The 15,029-nt window shown below is 44.2% G+C and overlaps 1 protein-coding gene across 6 annotated transcripts in view; it reads left to right on the top strand.

Annotated features, from left to right (window-relative positions):
* dnah1 (dynein, axonemal, heavy chain 1) overlaps nt 1-15,029 on the top strand; it is a 510,234-nt gene that overhangs the window by 37,778 nt on the left and 457,427 nt on the right. For all 6 annotated transcript variants that reach the window (XM_078209369.1, XM_078209371.1, XM_078209370.1 and 3 more), the window contains 3 exons: nt 3,128-3,284; nt 8,655-8,787; nt 11,869-12,030. In XM_078209369.1, the coding sequence (XP_078065495.1) occupies nt 3,128-3,284; nt 8,655-8,787; nt 11,869-12,030 (452 nt within the window). The remainder of the gene's footprint in view (nt 1-3,127; nt 3,285-8,654; nt 8,788-11,868; nt 12,031-15,029) is intronic.

Genomic DNA, 15,029 nt, shown 5'->3' with positions numbered 1-15,029 from the left:
AGACTCGCAACCATTGCCAGCCCAGGCACATTAATAGGGTTGGATCTTTCTGGGGAAAAGGATGGGATGACAGGAGCAGGGGACGGGTGATGTGGTGGTTTGAGGGCCCAGGTTGATTTGGAGGGGGAATAGCGGCTGCACTTGCTCCTGGGGTGTGGTGGATGTGTGTTGGCTGCACCCCACTCACTGCACAGCACCAGCTAGGTGAAGCGGGCTGCAATCAAGACATCCCTCGCTGCCCTTCCTTGCAGGACACCTGTCATTGCCGCCCGCTGTCTTTCCTCCGGCTCTTCATGTGGTGGGGTGCCCATCTCGCCCCCCTCACTACTCCTCCTCCTCCTGCTCCAGCTGGTCTCCCCGCTGCTGGCCGATGTTGTGAAGAGCGCAGCAAATGATAACGATGTGTGAAGCATGCACAGGGTCATACTGGAAGGACCCTCCCAGAGCAGTCCAAGCAGCGGAACCGCATCTTCAGGACAATGTACTGCTCAACGTTGGACTGTGTGACTGCATGGGCCTCGTTGTAGCGGGTCTCCGCCTCTGTCTGGGGCCTCTGCACAGGCTTCATCAGCCATGATCTTAGCGGATAACCCTTGTCACCCAGTAGCGATCCCAGGAGCCTGGGCCGGTCTTCAAAGAGCCCAGGGATGTCCAACTGCTGGATTACAAAGCTGTCATGGACACTCCCTGGGCGGCATGCATCGACCTGCATGATCTTGAGCCGATGGCCGCAGACAATTTGAACGTTCAGGGAGTGGAACTCCTTCCGGTTTACAAATTGTTGCGGCCCTGCATGAGGAGTCCGCAAGGCAATGTTCGTGCCATCCACTGAGCCCTGCACATTTGGGATCCCGGCAATGGAGTTGAAGCCGAGAGCCTGGGCCTCCTGCTGTGCACGGCCCACATCGCAATTAATGAACTGCCGCACACATCTGTGCCACATCTGACCAGGAGGCATAGAAATTGAGGGCTGCCCTCACCTTCATGTCCACAGCGAACGGGTGGCCGCCGCTTCCCCAAGGTGCCAGGTGTGAGAACACCTCATAAATGTGATGCATCGTGGTCTTGGACAAGTGCAGCCAGCGACGGCACATCCCCTCCAAAAGGGCCTCGAAGGAATTGCAGGGCCTGTACCTCCTTGGCCTCGGCACCCTCCGCCTTCTGTGCACCCTCCCGGGAGCCTGCTCATCAACCTCCTGGCCCTCAGTGGCAGCCGCCTGCCCTACTTCCTGAGGGTCTGGTGATGGCTGCTCTTGTGGTGGTCTCTCCATGCCCGCCACCTCCTCCTCCTCCGCCCCCTGCTGTCACCATCATGGCCAGCTCCAGATCAAGCAAACCGAGATCCCTCTGCACAGTGGGGTTTGGAAAGAGCATAAAATGATGGATTATTATTATGATTGGCTACATAGGCCCAGCATCACCCCAATCCCTCACTTGGGCCAGCATCCCCACTTGTGGGAGCTGACAACCCCATACAATCCATGGCACCATGCGTGGCCCAATTAGGGTTGTGTGAGATTCCCATCATGACAATTGCTGGCACAGAAAATGCCGGTCGGTGTGCAGACATGGGCAATGAGCACCCTTGAGCCATTGCTATGTGTGCAACTGCAGCATCTGTTACAGGCATTGTTGCTGGTCCGTGTCACAGGGCAGGGACAGACTGCAAAGCAAAATGTGTGCCCAGTGACAGCAGATTCCATGCAGTCCATGTCTGAACCTCTGCACCCCGGCCTGGAGCAGCAGCTGCTTTATCTGGTTTGGCCTCAGTCAGCACATGGTACACTCCTCCCCCACCCCGGAACACCAGCACTTAGTAGAGCCCCTGACCACAGCCTGCAGCAAGACAATGCCACTGCAAAGTGCTGTGGAGGGGAAGCGGGAGCCCTCGAGGCTGCCTCTCACAGTGCACTTCAGCACTGCTTTGAGGGGGGGGGGGGGGGGGGGGGGTGAGGGAGCAGGAGCACGCGACATTGCCTGTCTCAGTGCGCTTCAGCGCTGCTTGGAGGTGGGGGGGGGGAGCGGGAGCCCTCGAGGCTGCCTCTCTGTGCACTTCAGCGCTGCTTGGAGGGGGTTGGGGGGGAGCGGGACTCCCTGATGGAACCTCCCCCAGGGAGCTGTGAGGAAATGGAAGGCCCCCCCTCCCCCACCACAGATGTCACTTGTCATTGGGCCAAAACCTGAACGCAGCAGGAGGAAGGCCACCAGGCATCTCCAAAGCCTGCCTACAAGATCCGTCGCGCTCTGCTGGCAGCACTTACCACCTCATGCCAGTTCAAGGCTGCCATGCCAGGTTGAGACTTTTAAATACTTATTCTGATTTTGCGCCAAAATTACATCATGCCAAAGAGGTGGGAGACGTAGGCGGAGATTGCTGTGTGGATTCCGATAATGGCATGCAAAGGTATGTAAACTCATGCTAAACAGCGGCCTGCTGATTTTCAGCGGGTTCCCGGTGACGCCATTTTTCTCCGGCTGGGTGATGCGCGCAGGGGAACCCGCGAAATGTCCAACACGCACATCTCCCAGCCCGACCACCAGGAACGTTGCGGGTCGCAATGGGAGAATCACCGCCTTGGTTTCTCTTTTGGTTTCAGATTCCAGCATCTGCAGTAATTTGCTTTTATCCAGTGGTTCAAGGGATATGTGTGGGGGCGATGAGTGACGGGTTGAGGGCTGGTGGATGTTTCATACTTTGTCCTTTAATTTTAAATTTTGAACACAGTGCCAGAGTCCCAAGGCAGGCTTTCTGCCCAGCCCATCTCCACACCTGTTGGACAAGCTTTCAAAGGAGAGAAGGAAAATAGACAGCGTGACTAAATTGTTGCACTTTATTCTTTCATCTGATTTTTCTAAACTGGTCTCCAAATCAATCAGTTTTATAACACAATATATATTTAGCTTTCCTGGCAATGGTCTTCAAAAGTTAGATTGACACCAGGGACAAGGCATCAGGGCTGGTCTTTTCAAATTGGCTAATTCTTTATTTGAATATCTAACTATGGAAAGTATTTATCCACTAATTGTCCCCAAGATTTTTAAGCATAGAAGTTGTTTATTATTTTTTGATTTGATCATATTCAGTAAAAGTATTTAATATTGTATAATTCCTGGGTTTTTTTAACAGACGAAGACGACTATACCAGAGTCAGAATCTTAAACAGCTGCTTAAACTGGAAGGAATTAACTCAGACAAGTTGATGCCACGTCACTCTGGACCAGAAAGAAATCGTGCCAAGACTGGGAAGAATGCACCGCATTTTACCGTTTACCTTCCTTTAGAGGTGCTGTACAGTTCTTTCCAAAATTAGATACAAGTGATATTAACAGATGAATACAATCCTGTCGTTACTAATATAATAGAGGCCTAAGTCCATATATTTTAAAACTGGTTAACACTTCTCTTAAAATAGCAATCAGATGAATGTGTTAAATGTGCATACAAAAATATCAGTGGTAATTTCTAAAATTGTGTACAATTTATGTTTTAATACAGAGTACGTAAAATGAAAGAAACTGAACAACTTTTTATTTTGTGCTCAACTAGCATCACTGATAATAGAGCACCTTTGTACCTTGTGTATTTGGTATCAACATTATTTTCCTGGCTAATTGGGCATAGCTGGTATGTCGCCTTCAACTAAGTAATAGTGACCATGCAAATATCAACAAGGAAAGGAATCAGATTAGGCCTCTGCTGCCGTTTCACTGCTGCAGTATGCTCATTGTGAGGCACAGGGATGATCTTGCAGCAACTGTTTGCATGACCCCCAAAATTAAAATACTGGACATAAAGGCATCTAATATCAGACAGTAGCCAGGCCAGCTGACAACTGGACTGCCCAGTATAAAACTGGACAAATGGCAACCCTCTGTAGTGCCAAGGAGAATACTGCTTGTAAAATCAGGAATCTATTTTTTTCTGTGTATTCCTTTCTTGAATCCAGTTTTGTTTCACCAGCTGGCAGTCTATTCCAAAATTTTAACAAGCTAACTATTCATTTAGCTTGTGGTTTCCATAATTTCTGTTTGTTTATTGTTCTCAAAACCGTTCTCCATGTTTATCATATTCTCTTCATGATACGTTTTTAAAACTTAGGTCATGACTATTCTTTCTTTATTCAGTGAGAATAAAATTAAAGTCTGCAGCTTATCTTCATAGCACAGCTATCAAAAAACCAGAACCATTTGTGCTGCTCTTCTTTGAGCTCTTTCCCTTTGTGAGGATAGTGATGCTTTCTACATTGTCTGTCACTTGGAGTAACACCCTAAGATCCTTTCCTCTTTGTCTAAGAAATTGCTGCTACATAACGTAGAAAGCAGGAGTAGACTAAACATCCTCTCCAGCCTGCTCTGCCGTTCAATACAATCATGGCATTTATTCAGCTTCAAGTCCGCTCTGCCACCCCCCCCCGCCACATGTCTTGATTTCCCATTTACCAATAATCTTTCTATCTCAGCCTGAACTAAATTCGATGATGTAACATCCACAACCCTCTGAGTGAAGAAATTTCTCTTATCTCCATCCTCAATAATGATCACTTTACCTTAAGACTGTGCCCTGTGTTCTAAATTTCTAATTGAGTGGACCCTTCACAGGCCCTCGGGGATCTGTGGACGCCAATTTGGAAACTCCTGTTTTGTCTATTTATACAACCAACCGTATCTGCTTCTGCTTCATTGCACAATACTAGATCTAAAATAGCTTTATTCCTCGTTAGTTCCACAATGTATTGTTCCAGAAATCTGTCATGAAAGAATTCTACAAACTCATCTTCCAGACTACCTTTGCCAATTCGTTTGATGCAGTCTATATAAAGATTAAAATAACCCACAAATATTGTTGCTGTATAACGTGAGAATACCGATCACACCACTGTCAAATCTTTCGAACAGCTTGGGCAATAAATGCTGGGATTGCTGGCTGAGTGAAGAGTGACTACTGTTAACTCCATGTTATTCATATATTATGGATACTGTAATGTCATAAAATATGAAAGGCAATTGTTGCACAATAACTATTTCCCAAAATTAATATAAGATTTTAAAAAAAGAAAGCACAACCTACTAGCTCAGCTCAAACTTAGGCTGTCTGTTGCTTAGATGTACTTGCCTTGGTCACCAAAGTTTCATCAGAGCCAAAACTACTTGTAAGGGAGAAGTATGCTTTCTTGTGGGAATGGGAAAACTAAATTCATCTGAATCTTCCTGTTGATTAAATTGTCTAATTCAGCTTTATAAGGCGCTGCAAAGCACAATGGGACATTTGATTAGGTTAATTGAACTATATAAATGTAAGTTTTTATTGTTAAATTGCATCTTTGGTTGATTAATTCTGGAGCAGCATTGAGGCTAGTTGTGAGGTTTCTAGTTCAAATGCCCCAACTGGAAGAAAACTAAGTAGTGGACCAAGCAAAGGGAGAACATGATGCAAAATAGTGTAGGTATTTGTTGTGTTGAATGCAAGATTATTTTCAATCCATGTGATCAAAATAAAGGATCAAATCCACTTGTGTTACTCTGAAACTAGCCAATGTGAAGTGTACAAATGTGATACTAGGGGTGATGTTCCTCAAACTGTTTCTCATATTCTTGGTGGGGAAACGTAGAGGTCTTCCCCCAACCCCCCCCCCCAACTGCCCATAATACTATGGTTAAGATTCAGACTGACTAAGTAGAATGTTACAAACAAGAGCTTATGTTTTTTTTCATTCTTGCATGGAATCTGTGCACCACTGGCAAAGTCAGCATTCATTACACAACATCTGTCAGTGAGTAAATACTAAAATCTATATTGAAGAGTGATTAGGTAGACAAGGAAAAAACTATAATACTATCAGTCAGATGCTGATAGAGGAGGCCGTAGCATAGTGGTCTTGTTACTGGACTAGTAATCCAGAGACCCAAGGGTACTGTGCTGGGGACCCAGGTTCCAATCCCACCATGGCAGATGGTGAAATTTGAATTCAATAATAACAAAAATCTGGAATTAAAAGTCTAATGATGATCATAAAACCATTGTTGTAAAAACCCATCTGGTTCACTAATATCCTTTCACTAAATCTGCCTTCCTTACATGGTCTGGCCTACATGTGACAATCATAAAATCCCTACAGTGCAGAAGGAGGCCATTCGGCACATTGAATGTGCACCGACCACACAATCCCACCCAGGCCCTATCCCTGCAACCCCATTTACTCTGTTAGTTCCCCTGACACTTAGGGGCAATTTACCATGGCCAATCAACCTAACCCGCACATTTTTGGAGTGTGAGAGGTAACCAGAGGAAACCCATGCAGACACGCGGAGAATGTGCAAACTCCACACAAATAGTGACCCGAGGCTGGAATCGAACCCGGGTCCCTGGTGCTGTGAGGTAGCTGTACTAACCACTGCGTCACCATGCCGACATCAATGTGACTCTTAACTGTCACTCAGTTCAAGGGAAATTAGGATGGGCAACAAATGCTGGCCTTACCAGTAGTGCCTACGTCCCAGGAAAGAAAAAGAAACAAAGTCAACATGGTTTTGTGAAAGCGAAGTTGTTTTGACAAATTTATTTTAATACTTTCAGGATGTAACAAGTAGGGTATTGAGCAGGGAAACCTGTAGCTGTTACGAAGTTGGATTTCCAAAAGGCATTTGATAAATTTCTACATAAAAGATTGTGGGGATGATTTTCCCAAAAAAATGAAGTGCCAATGGTCAGGAAAACGGGAGATTTTCCTGCCTTTTTTTTGGCCGTACTTGGTCAGTTGAATTTCTGGCATTCTGCGCATCAGAGTCTGCCAGGGGATTTGCACCGGGGGTGGGGGGGGGGGGTTTGGGACCTAATCCCACCCAAGAGGCTGGCATCAACTCGCTGAGTGGGCTATTGCACATGTGTTGATCTAACAGTAGGGAGATTGGCGCATGCGCAGTGGCCCCTCGCCGGCCTCCCAATGACCTGCCCCTTCCCCCGATCACCCACCCCATACTCCTCTTCGTCAGCCCCAATTATTTCCCTCCACACACACACCCCCCCCTCCCCCCCCCCCCCCCATGGCCAGCCCTAATTTTTTTCTTTTCCCCCTCCCGCCATGGCCATCCCCAATCGCCCCTCCTTACCTCCCCCACCAACCTCAAATGCAGAGTGCGCAGCGGTTCCCCCCCCCCCCCAACCTCCACCACTGATCAGCCCAACCCAATCTGGCCCCCCTCCCCTTGACAGTGCCCAGTGGGCAGTGCCAGGGTGCCAAGCTCGCACTGACCAAGGGGCAGCCCCCTGTTCCCAATCTCCTGAAGGGGCCTCAATGGCCCTCACCAGTGAGTCATCACACTGCTCCCCATTGATGGGGACCAGCTTTAATCCCTGCTTGTGGAAACCACTCCAGGCACGGCCAGAAACATTAGCAAGCCTGGATGATACCGTCCCAGGCTTGCTAATGATATTAAAATGCAATTTAAATATTGTAATCAGCCTCACGCTGTTTTCCGGTGCGAGGCTGATTGCGTCATAAATAATGGCCCGGGAAAGTCGCAGTTGGCTGGACGCTGGTCGCGAATCCCTCTACAGCCCCCCTGCTAACATCACACCCTACATCACAGGGTAAGAGCATATGGTATTGGGAGTGATATATTAAGATGAACAGAGGACTGGCTATCTTACAGGAAGCAGAGTTGCAAAAAATGGGTCATTTTCAGGATGGCAAACTGTAACCAGTGGAGTGCCACAGGGATCAATGCTGGGACCACAACTATTTATGAACAATATTAATGACTTGGATGAAAAGCTGTCAGTGATGCAGCCAGGTTGTTGACAATTTTTATGCATTTGAAAAAGTCTGGGTGAATTGTTGCAGTCCATCTTCTGGCTGGCACACGCTGCAGTCACGGTGCGCAGATGGTGAAGGGAATTAACTTTTTTAACGTGACGGATGGGGTGCTGATCAAGCAGACTGCCTTGGATTCAAGAATGTTGACCTACTTGAGTGTTGGCAGATCTGCACTGTTAAAATGCAGTGATGCAATGCAGAAAGAGGCCATTCATTCCATTGTGCCAGTACGAGCTCTTTTAAAGATCTATTAAGTTCGACACATTTCTCTGCCCATTCCCCATGGTCCTGCAAAGTTTCACCTTAAATTACTTTTGAAAGCTATTACTGAATCTGCTAACATCACACTTTCAGGCAGTGCATTCCAAATTTTTAAAAATTCCTTTACAGGATGTAGGCATTGCTGGCAGTGGCCTTTTGAGAAGGTGGTGGTGAGCTGCCTTCTTGAACTAGTGCAGTCCCTGAAGTGTAGGTACACCTACAGTACTGTTCGGGAGGGAGATCCAGGATTGTGATCCAGCAACATTGCAGGAACAACAATATATTTCCAAGTCAGGATGGTGAATGATAGTGTAGAAGGGCCATTTGGACTTGAAACTTTAACTCTGTTTCTATCCACAGATCCTGCCAGACCTGCTGAGTTTATCCAGAATTTTCTGTTTTCATAATATGTATAAAACATTGGTTTGGCTGCAACTGGAGTACGGTGTACAGTTCTAGATATCCTTTAGGAAGTAAGTGAAGATATTAGAAAGGGTGCAGGGTTTCATGAAAATAGTTCCAGGAATGAGGAACTTCAGTGTAGGTATATGATTGTGTTTTTGTCATGATGTGCTATAGGTGTTTGATGATGAAGAATTTGAATGTCGGACACCAGAAGAATGGTTACAACTTGGCTACGAGGAAGGATCTGATATACGGAAACCTATCCCAGGGAAAGCACTTCTATCCAAAGATGACAAGTTGGGGCATGGTACAATATACCAAAATGTTATAATATAACAAATGTTGTGATTTTGAATGTTATTGCTGTAAATTATGCACTTCCCTGGCCAGCGACCATCTTCACAATTATATCAATCTCTGTATTATGCTCTCGACTTAATATAGGACAAAGCAGCCCACTTGATTGCCACCCCATCCAAAAACATTGGCTGAATCTTCATAATTGAGGCAAGCAGCTGGAGTCAGGAAAATTTTTGGCTTAGCCACCCACCTCAGGGAGAAAGTACCTACAAAGGTGGGATCTTCATTGCCAGAGGTGGGTGTAGGCTGGAGTTGGGCCAGCCACTTAGGGAAGGAGGATCAGAGGGCCGCCGATTGTCAAGTGGGCTGTTTAAAATGCCCACCTCAGTGCAGTGGGGCTTTGTTCCAGTTAAAATAAAGACATAAAGGCCCTCCAACCTTCTCTTACTCACCCACCCCCACATATTCCCTCTGCTTCATCCATGTGACCTCATGATCGCTATGCCAGACCTCGCCACCCAGCAGCCCCTTTTGGCCCCTCAAACCTCCAATGCTAAGCTATGGCATTTCTATGAGCATTGACCCACTATACCTATAGAACTAGTGAACCCTATTGTAACAGTATGATGTTTTAAAAAATGCTTTTACAAGGTAATTCATTCATTAATCTACACTATGTTTTAAAAAGAAAATAATTTCATTACAAGGCAATAGAAGTGTGATTCACTCAGACCCTTTAAAGTATCAATTACAGTAACCACAAGTCCTTGAAACCATTTGATTCACTCGAGTAAATAAGCATTGTGAAAATGAACGAGATTAAAGAGCCAGAACTGTCAATCAAGCAACTTTTTCCCTGGGGTGCTGCTGTCTCAACAAGAGTAATGGATGTCTGGGCTCACAACCAGGCATACACATTTATTTCCATTGAAGTTAATGGAAGAGTCATCAAGGGAGATATAAAACTGACTTCTGATTTACTCTTATTTGTTAAATACCATCATAAAATCAAAATGATCTCTGTCTGTAGTTGGCACATTTACAACAATTAATACACACCCGCTAATTCTTTATAGATATAATAAAAATGGACACTCAGCCAAAGAAGGAGATTTTAAGATACACTGACATGCTGATAATTCAAAGCTCAAAACTCCAAATTGTTTGTTTGGGCTGTTGGATGAGCACACACACACTATCAAAGGTGATGCAAATTTTATTTTTTTCACATTTCCTAAGGCAACAACTCCCCACCCTATAATCAAGGAAGATGCTCACTGATAAAATTTTACGTAAACTAATCCACTCCCCACATGGTACTGGTTTTCATTCATAGAGTCATGCAGTGCAGAAAAGGCCTTTGACGCATCGAGTCTGCACCGACAATAACTACCACTAAAGCGGTGTTAAAGTATGGCACCAAGGAACCCAGTAAAACTGAAGTCAATGGGAAATTGGGGAAAACTCATTAATGGCAGGAGCCATTTCAGTCACTGGCCTTACTAAATTGTTAGGTTATTGCTACAAAGTAGTGAAAAACACCCTGATCTTCTATAATCAAGGAAATACAAACCTAGCCTATGCAACCTGTCCTCATACTTTAACCATTTTAACCCAAGCATTATTCCAGTGACCCTGCTATCCATCCCCTTAAAGGACATAAGAACATAAGAAATAGGAGCTGGAGTAGACCATATGACACCTTGAGCCTGCTCCGCCATTTAACCCCATCTTCTGCGTCAACTCCACTTTCCCCATTTCCCTTGATTCTCCAAGAGATCAAAAGTCTATCTCAGACTCGAATATATCTCATAGAAATCATAGAAATCCTAGAGTGCAGAAGGAGGCCATTTGGCCCATCGAGTCTGCACCGACCACAATCCCACCCAGGCCCTGTCCCCACATATTTACCCGCTAATCCCTCTAACCTACGCATTTTAGGATTCTATGGGGCAATTTTTAACCTGGCCAATCAACCTAACCCGCACATCTTTGGACTGTGGGAGGAACCGGAGCACCCGGAGGAAACCCACGCAGACACGAGGAGAATGTGCAAACTCCACACAGACAGTGACCTGAGCCGGGAATCGAACCCGGGACCCTGGAGCTGTGAAGCAGCAGCATCTAATGATGGAGCATCCATAACTGTAGAGTAGAAACCTCCAAAGATTCACAACTCTCTTAGTGATGAAATTCCCCTCATCCCACTCCCAAATGATGAACCCCTTGTCCCCTATGTTCTACAGTTCCAAGCTCAGGTAAACAATCATTCAGTGTCTACCCTGTCAAGGACCTTCAGAATCCTTTAGGCTTTTTGTTTAGTCTCTCAACATAAGACAACCCTCTCATCCCAGGGACCAATTTGTTGAACATTTGCCATACCGCCTCCAAGGCAAATATATCCTTCCTTAGCTATGGAGACCAAAACTGCTCACAATGCCCTAGGTGTGGTCTCAGCAAAGCCCTGTACAATTGTAACAAAACTTATTTGTTCTTGAACTCCAATCCTCTTGCAATAAAGGTAAACATTTGTCTTTTAGCTGCTTTCTGTACCTGCATGCTAACATTCTGTGTTGCTGCAGGAGTACATCCAAGTGTCTCTGAACATTAGTGTTTAAAAGTTTCATACCTTTTTGAAGATATTCTGATTTTCTATTCTTGCCACTAAAATGAGTAACCTCAAGTGTCTAAGCATCAAATATGGTTGGCTGTGTATAAACACTCATTCGCACATCAGAATTCCACTGCTGACCATGTTAGATTGGATTCCTCTAATGGCTTCCAGGGTCGAAGTCAGAAATATTCAAAAAGGAAATTAAAATATTTAATAAGGTGCCTATGCTAATGATGGACCCTTTTGTGAAATTGGGCTGCCCCAGCATCTAATACACCACATCAAAAATTCAGGAATTCGTAATGCAGCAATGACCTTTCATCAGCCTTGTTATGTAGTTAGACAGTAAGGGTGAAGATGTAGAATGAAGTACAAATTCAGACAAGAACAAGCTGTTCAAACCTGCTTTAGCTAACCAATGGCTGTCATTTGTCAAGTAATACATTTTAATAAAATATTTTTCTTCATCTTCAGATGATCCCAAAAGTGACTCACTTGGCTACAGGTGGTATTTTGTTGGAGTTCTGGACTATGACAAGGAAAATAAACTCTATTTGGTGCAGAAAGCAAATAGTTATGATTTAATTCGAGATGAAAAAAACCAAACAGTTGTGAATGGTGGTATAACTGAAACAGGTATGTATTTTCCAGTTATGCTAGATTAGCTGTCTTAATATACCAATTTGTCACGGACAAATAAGATGGATACTAGACAGAAAATGATAACTTAGCTACACTTGAAATCTGCTTTGTCTGAAAACTGAACATTTTCTCTAAATAACAGATATAAATCATTTAAATAAAAAAGAAAAACTGTATCCTGGACTGGGTAAATAAGTATTTATTTTAAGAGATTAAGATCAGACCTTACATTTAACCCATTCTTGCCAACATCCTCATAAATCCCCTCTGTACCCTCCAGCGTGAACACGTCCTTTTGAATGCACACCTCTAATGAAAATATGACAACCAATGGTACCTTAAATATGTGATGCTCAATTTCACTAAAGTCAGACGTTACAAAATCATAATTTATTTTATTTTCATTTGAGGTCTGCTGGCAGTAACAAAGAATTATCAACTGACTGACAATAATGATCCTTTAACAATTTTCATGCAGCTAACAAGCTACTTTGTAAGTTCATATTTCTCAAGTTCAGTAATGCAGAACTGTGCATGCAATTGGAATAGAGGAAACACCTGTTTCGTGTAAAGTACTCCAAGATATACTGAAGCATCTCATGGCATTTTAGGAACATAACAGTATGAGTAACCCATTCAGTCCAGCTAGTCTGCAATCCAACACTATTTATTTGTTTTGGTTCCATATCCCATTAAAAAAAATGAAAGACTTGCATTTTTATTGCACCTTTCACAACAACCCAAAGAGTCATCCTGCCAATTAGAAACTTTTAAAGGGGAATGTAGGAGAAAGCAATACCCAATTTATAGACAGCAAGGATCCACAAACAGTAGAAAGGCAGATGAAAAGTTAGTATATTTTAGTGATGCTGCTAAAAGGATAAGTATTGACCAGGAGAATAAAGAACTCTCCTAATCTTGTCTGCATAGTGTCAAGAGATCTTTGAGATGATGTTTAAACATCTCATCTGAAAATGATCTCAAGGACAAGATTTCTCCCCCCATTTGGGAGTGAATATGAAGGCGGACAGATGCCAGTTTGCCACTTTTGTTACAACCACCAGCGAATTTGCTCAGGATGGGGAAAGGTGAGACCTGGCAACTCACATAATTCAGTTAATAGGCAAATTAATCTTGTTAAAGAGCTTGTGATAAGCTAATTAAGGGCCAGTTTGGATTTTTGTGAGTGCACGGGTTACACAATGATTTGCCTGTGAGATCATTTCCATTGAATGGATCCACTTTTACCACTAATGCATTATACACATTTGTACAGCAGCCTCAATGTCCTCTTTCAAAGACCACTGCTTCTCTTCACCATTTTATCCTCTTTTACGTCATGCGATTGAAGAATAGGAGTTGACCTGTCTGGGATTATGTTTCAATATTTGGAGTCTTAACAATTAATTATACATTGCACATTTAAAATGAAATTAATTCCTCAGTGTTCTGAACAACACAGTTGCTTCATGGTGCTTCCCTTGTAGCCTTAGATGAGAATGAGACAGTCTGCTCACATTCTTGTGGCTGTGATGCATGTGGTGATCATCCTCATCATGGAGGTCACAGTGAAGGCATCTCCAAAATCTGCAAAAGTGTCATTGTAGGGGCAACCTCTATCACAGGGGCTTGCTACATAGGTGGTTCCTCAGTCAGAGGGACCAAAGGAAGTCAATGACTATGATAAATAAGCAACATTCGCACTACACATGTGCCAGGTAATGACCAACTCCAACCAGAGAGAATTTCAACATCACCCCTGGACAATCAGTGGCATTACCAAAGCTGAATCCCCCATTATCAACATTCTGGCAGTTACTATTGAATAAAAACTGAATTGGACTAGCTATATAAATATTGTGGCTAGAAGAACAGATCAGTGACTAGAAATCCTGCAGCGAGTAACTCACCTTCTGAGTCCCCAAAGCCTGTCCACCATCTACAGGGTACAGGTCAGGAGTTGTGATGGAATACTCTCCACTTATCTATATGAGTGCAGGATGATTAATTTGGGCATTTCTCCTGTGCACACCTGTTCCTATGAGTTTAATGCCCTTCTGTCCTGCAAAGAAAAAATAGAGAAAGAGCTAAGGCAACATTAGCCTCTTCCATCACTGTCAGTACCTCATTTGAATGCTGTCATTTAAATCAGAACTGCCAGCTCTTCCACGCTTTAGGGCTCTGGGCATTGCTGATGGGTCAGTAATTACCCTGGACACAAATATTTCCAATGTTCAGGAGCAGCCTAAATCCTCAGGCTGTTTAGCTTGTGTGTCTGCTGATGGCTGTAGGCCTGAAAACCTGTCATCTGGGTCTAGTGTTGCACTCACATTGCTAGGACATAACAGATCATTGAACCTCTTGTTGCATTGCACCCAGTTCCTCAGGAAGTTTGGTTGCTGACAATTCCTGCCACTTCCAGCCAAACCTACTTTGTTTCTGGAAACAAGTCTCTCATCTCCCTCCCATTGCCTTCAACAATGCTTCAACAACTGCATCTGTGAAACTGGGCCAGCACTGCCCCAGGTACAGGCTCTGCCTCTCTTGCTGGCAAGCTTAGACTTCCATGGAAGATTAAAAGAGTTCCCATATTAATGGCTGCAATCATACCTTGATACCAGGCTCATACTTCACAAGTCCCACATCCATTCCATACCACCAGTGCTAACTGCCTGACACATTAGCGGTGTGGCAGGCAGCCAATTCATGGGATAAATCATAGGCTTTGACTATTTCCTGGCAAGAGTGCTACAACTGAGCCATGGCTGACACCCAACGACTCTGACTCAATCTGTGGCATGTAGCCTGGTAACTAGTACTTGGTGGTGTATCCCTCCAATATATTTTCTATTTTCAGGAATATTGCTTAATTCCTCACTCCAGACATGCCTTTATTTGAGCACTTTCTATGGCAAGGATTTTCTTCACATGGCATTCCATGGTTTCACACTAATTTTGGGCTGGTAAATAACTTGAATTTAGTCAAAAATGTT

Source organism: Mustelus asterias, chromosome 3 (assembly GCF_964213995.1).
Source record: "Mustelus asterias chromosome 3, sMusAst1.hap1.1, whole genome shotgun sequence".
Lineage (NCBI taxonomy): Eukaryota > Metazoa > Chordata > Chondrichthyes > Carcharhiniformes > Triakidae > Mustelus > Mustelus asterias.
Note: the sequence above shows the minus strand (reverse complement) of the source record. Positions and strands in the feature narration are given on the sequence as shown.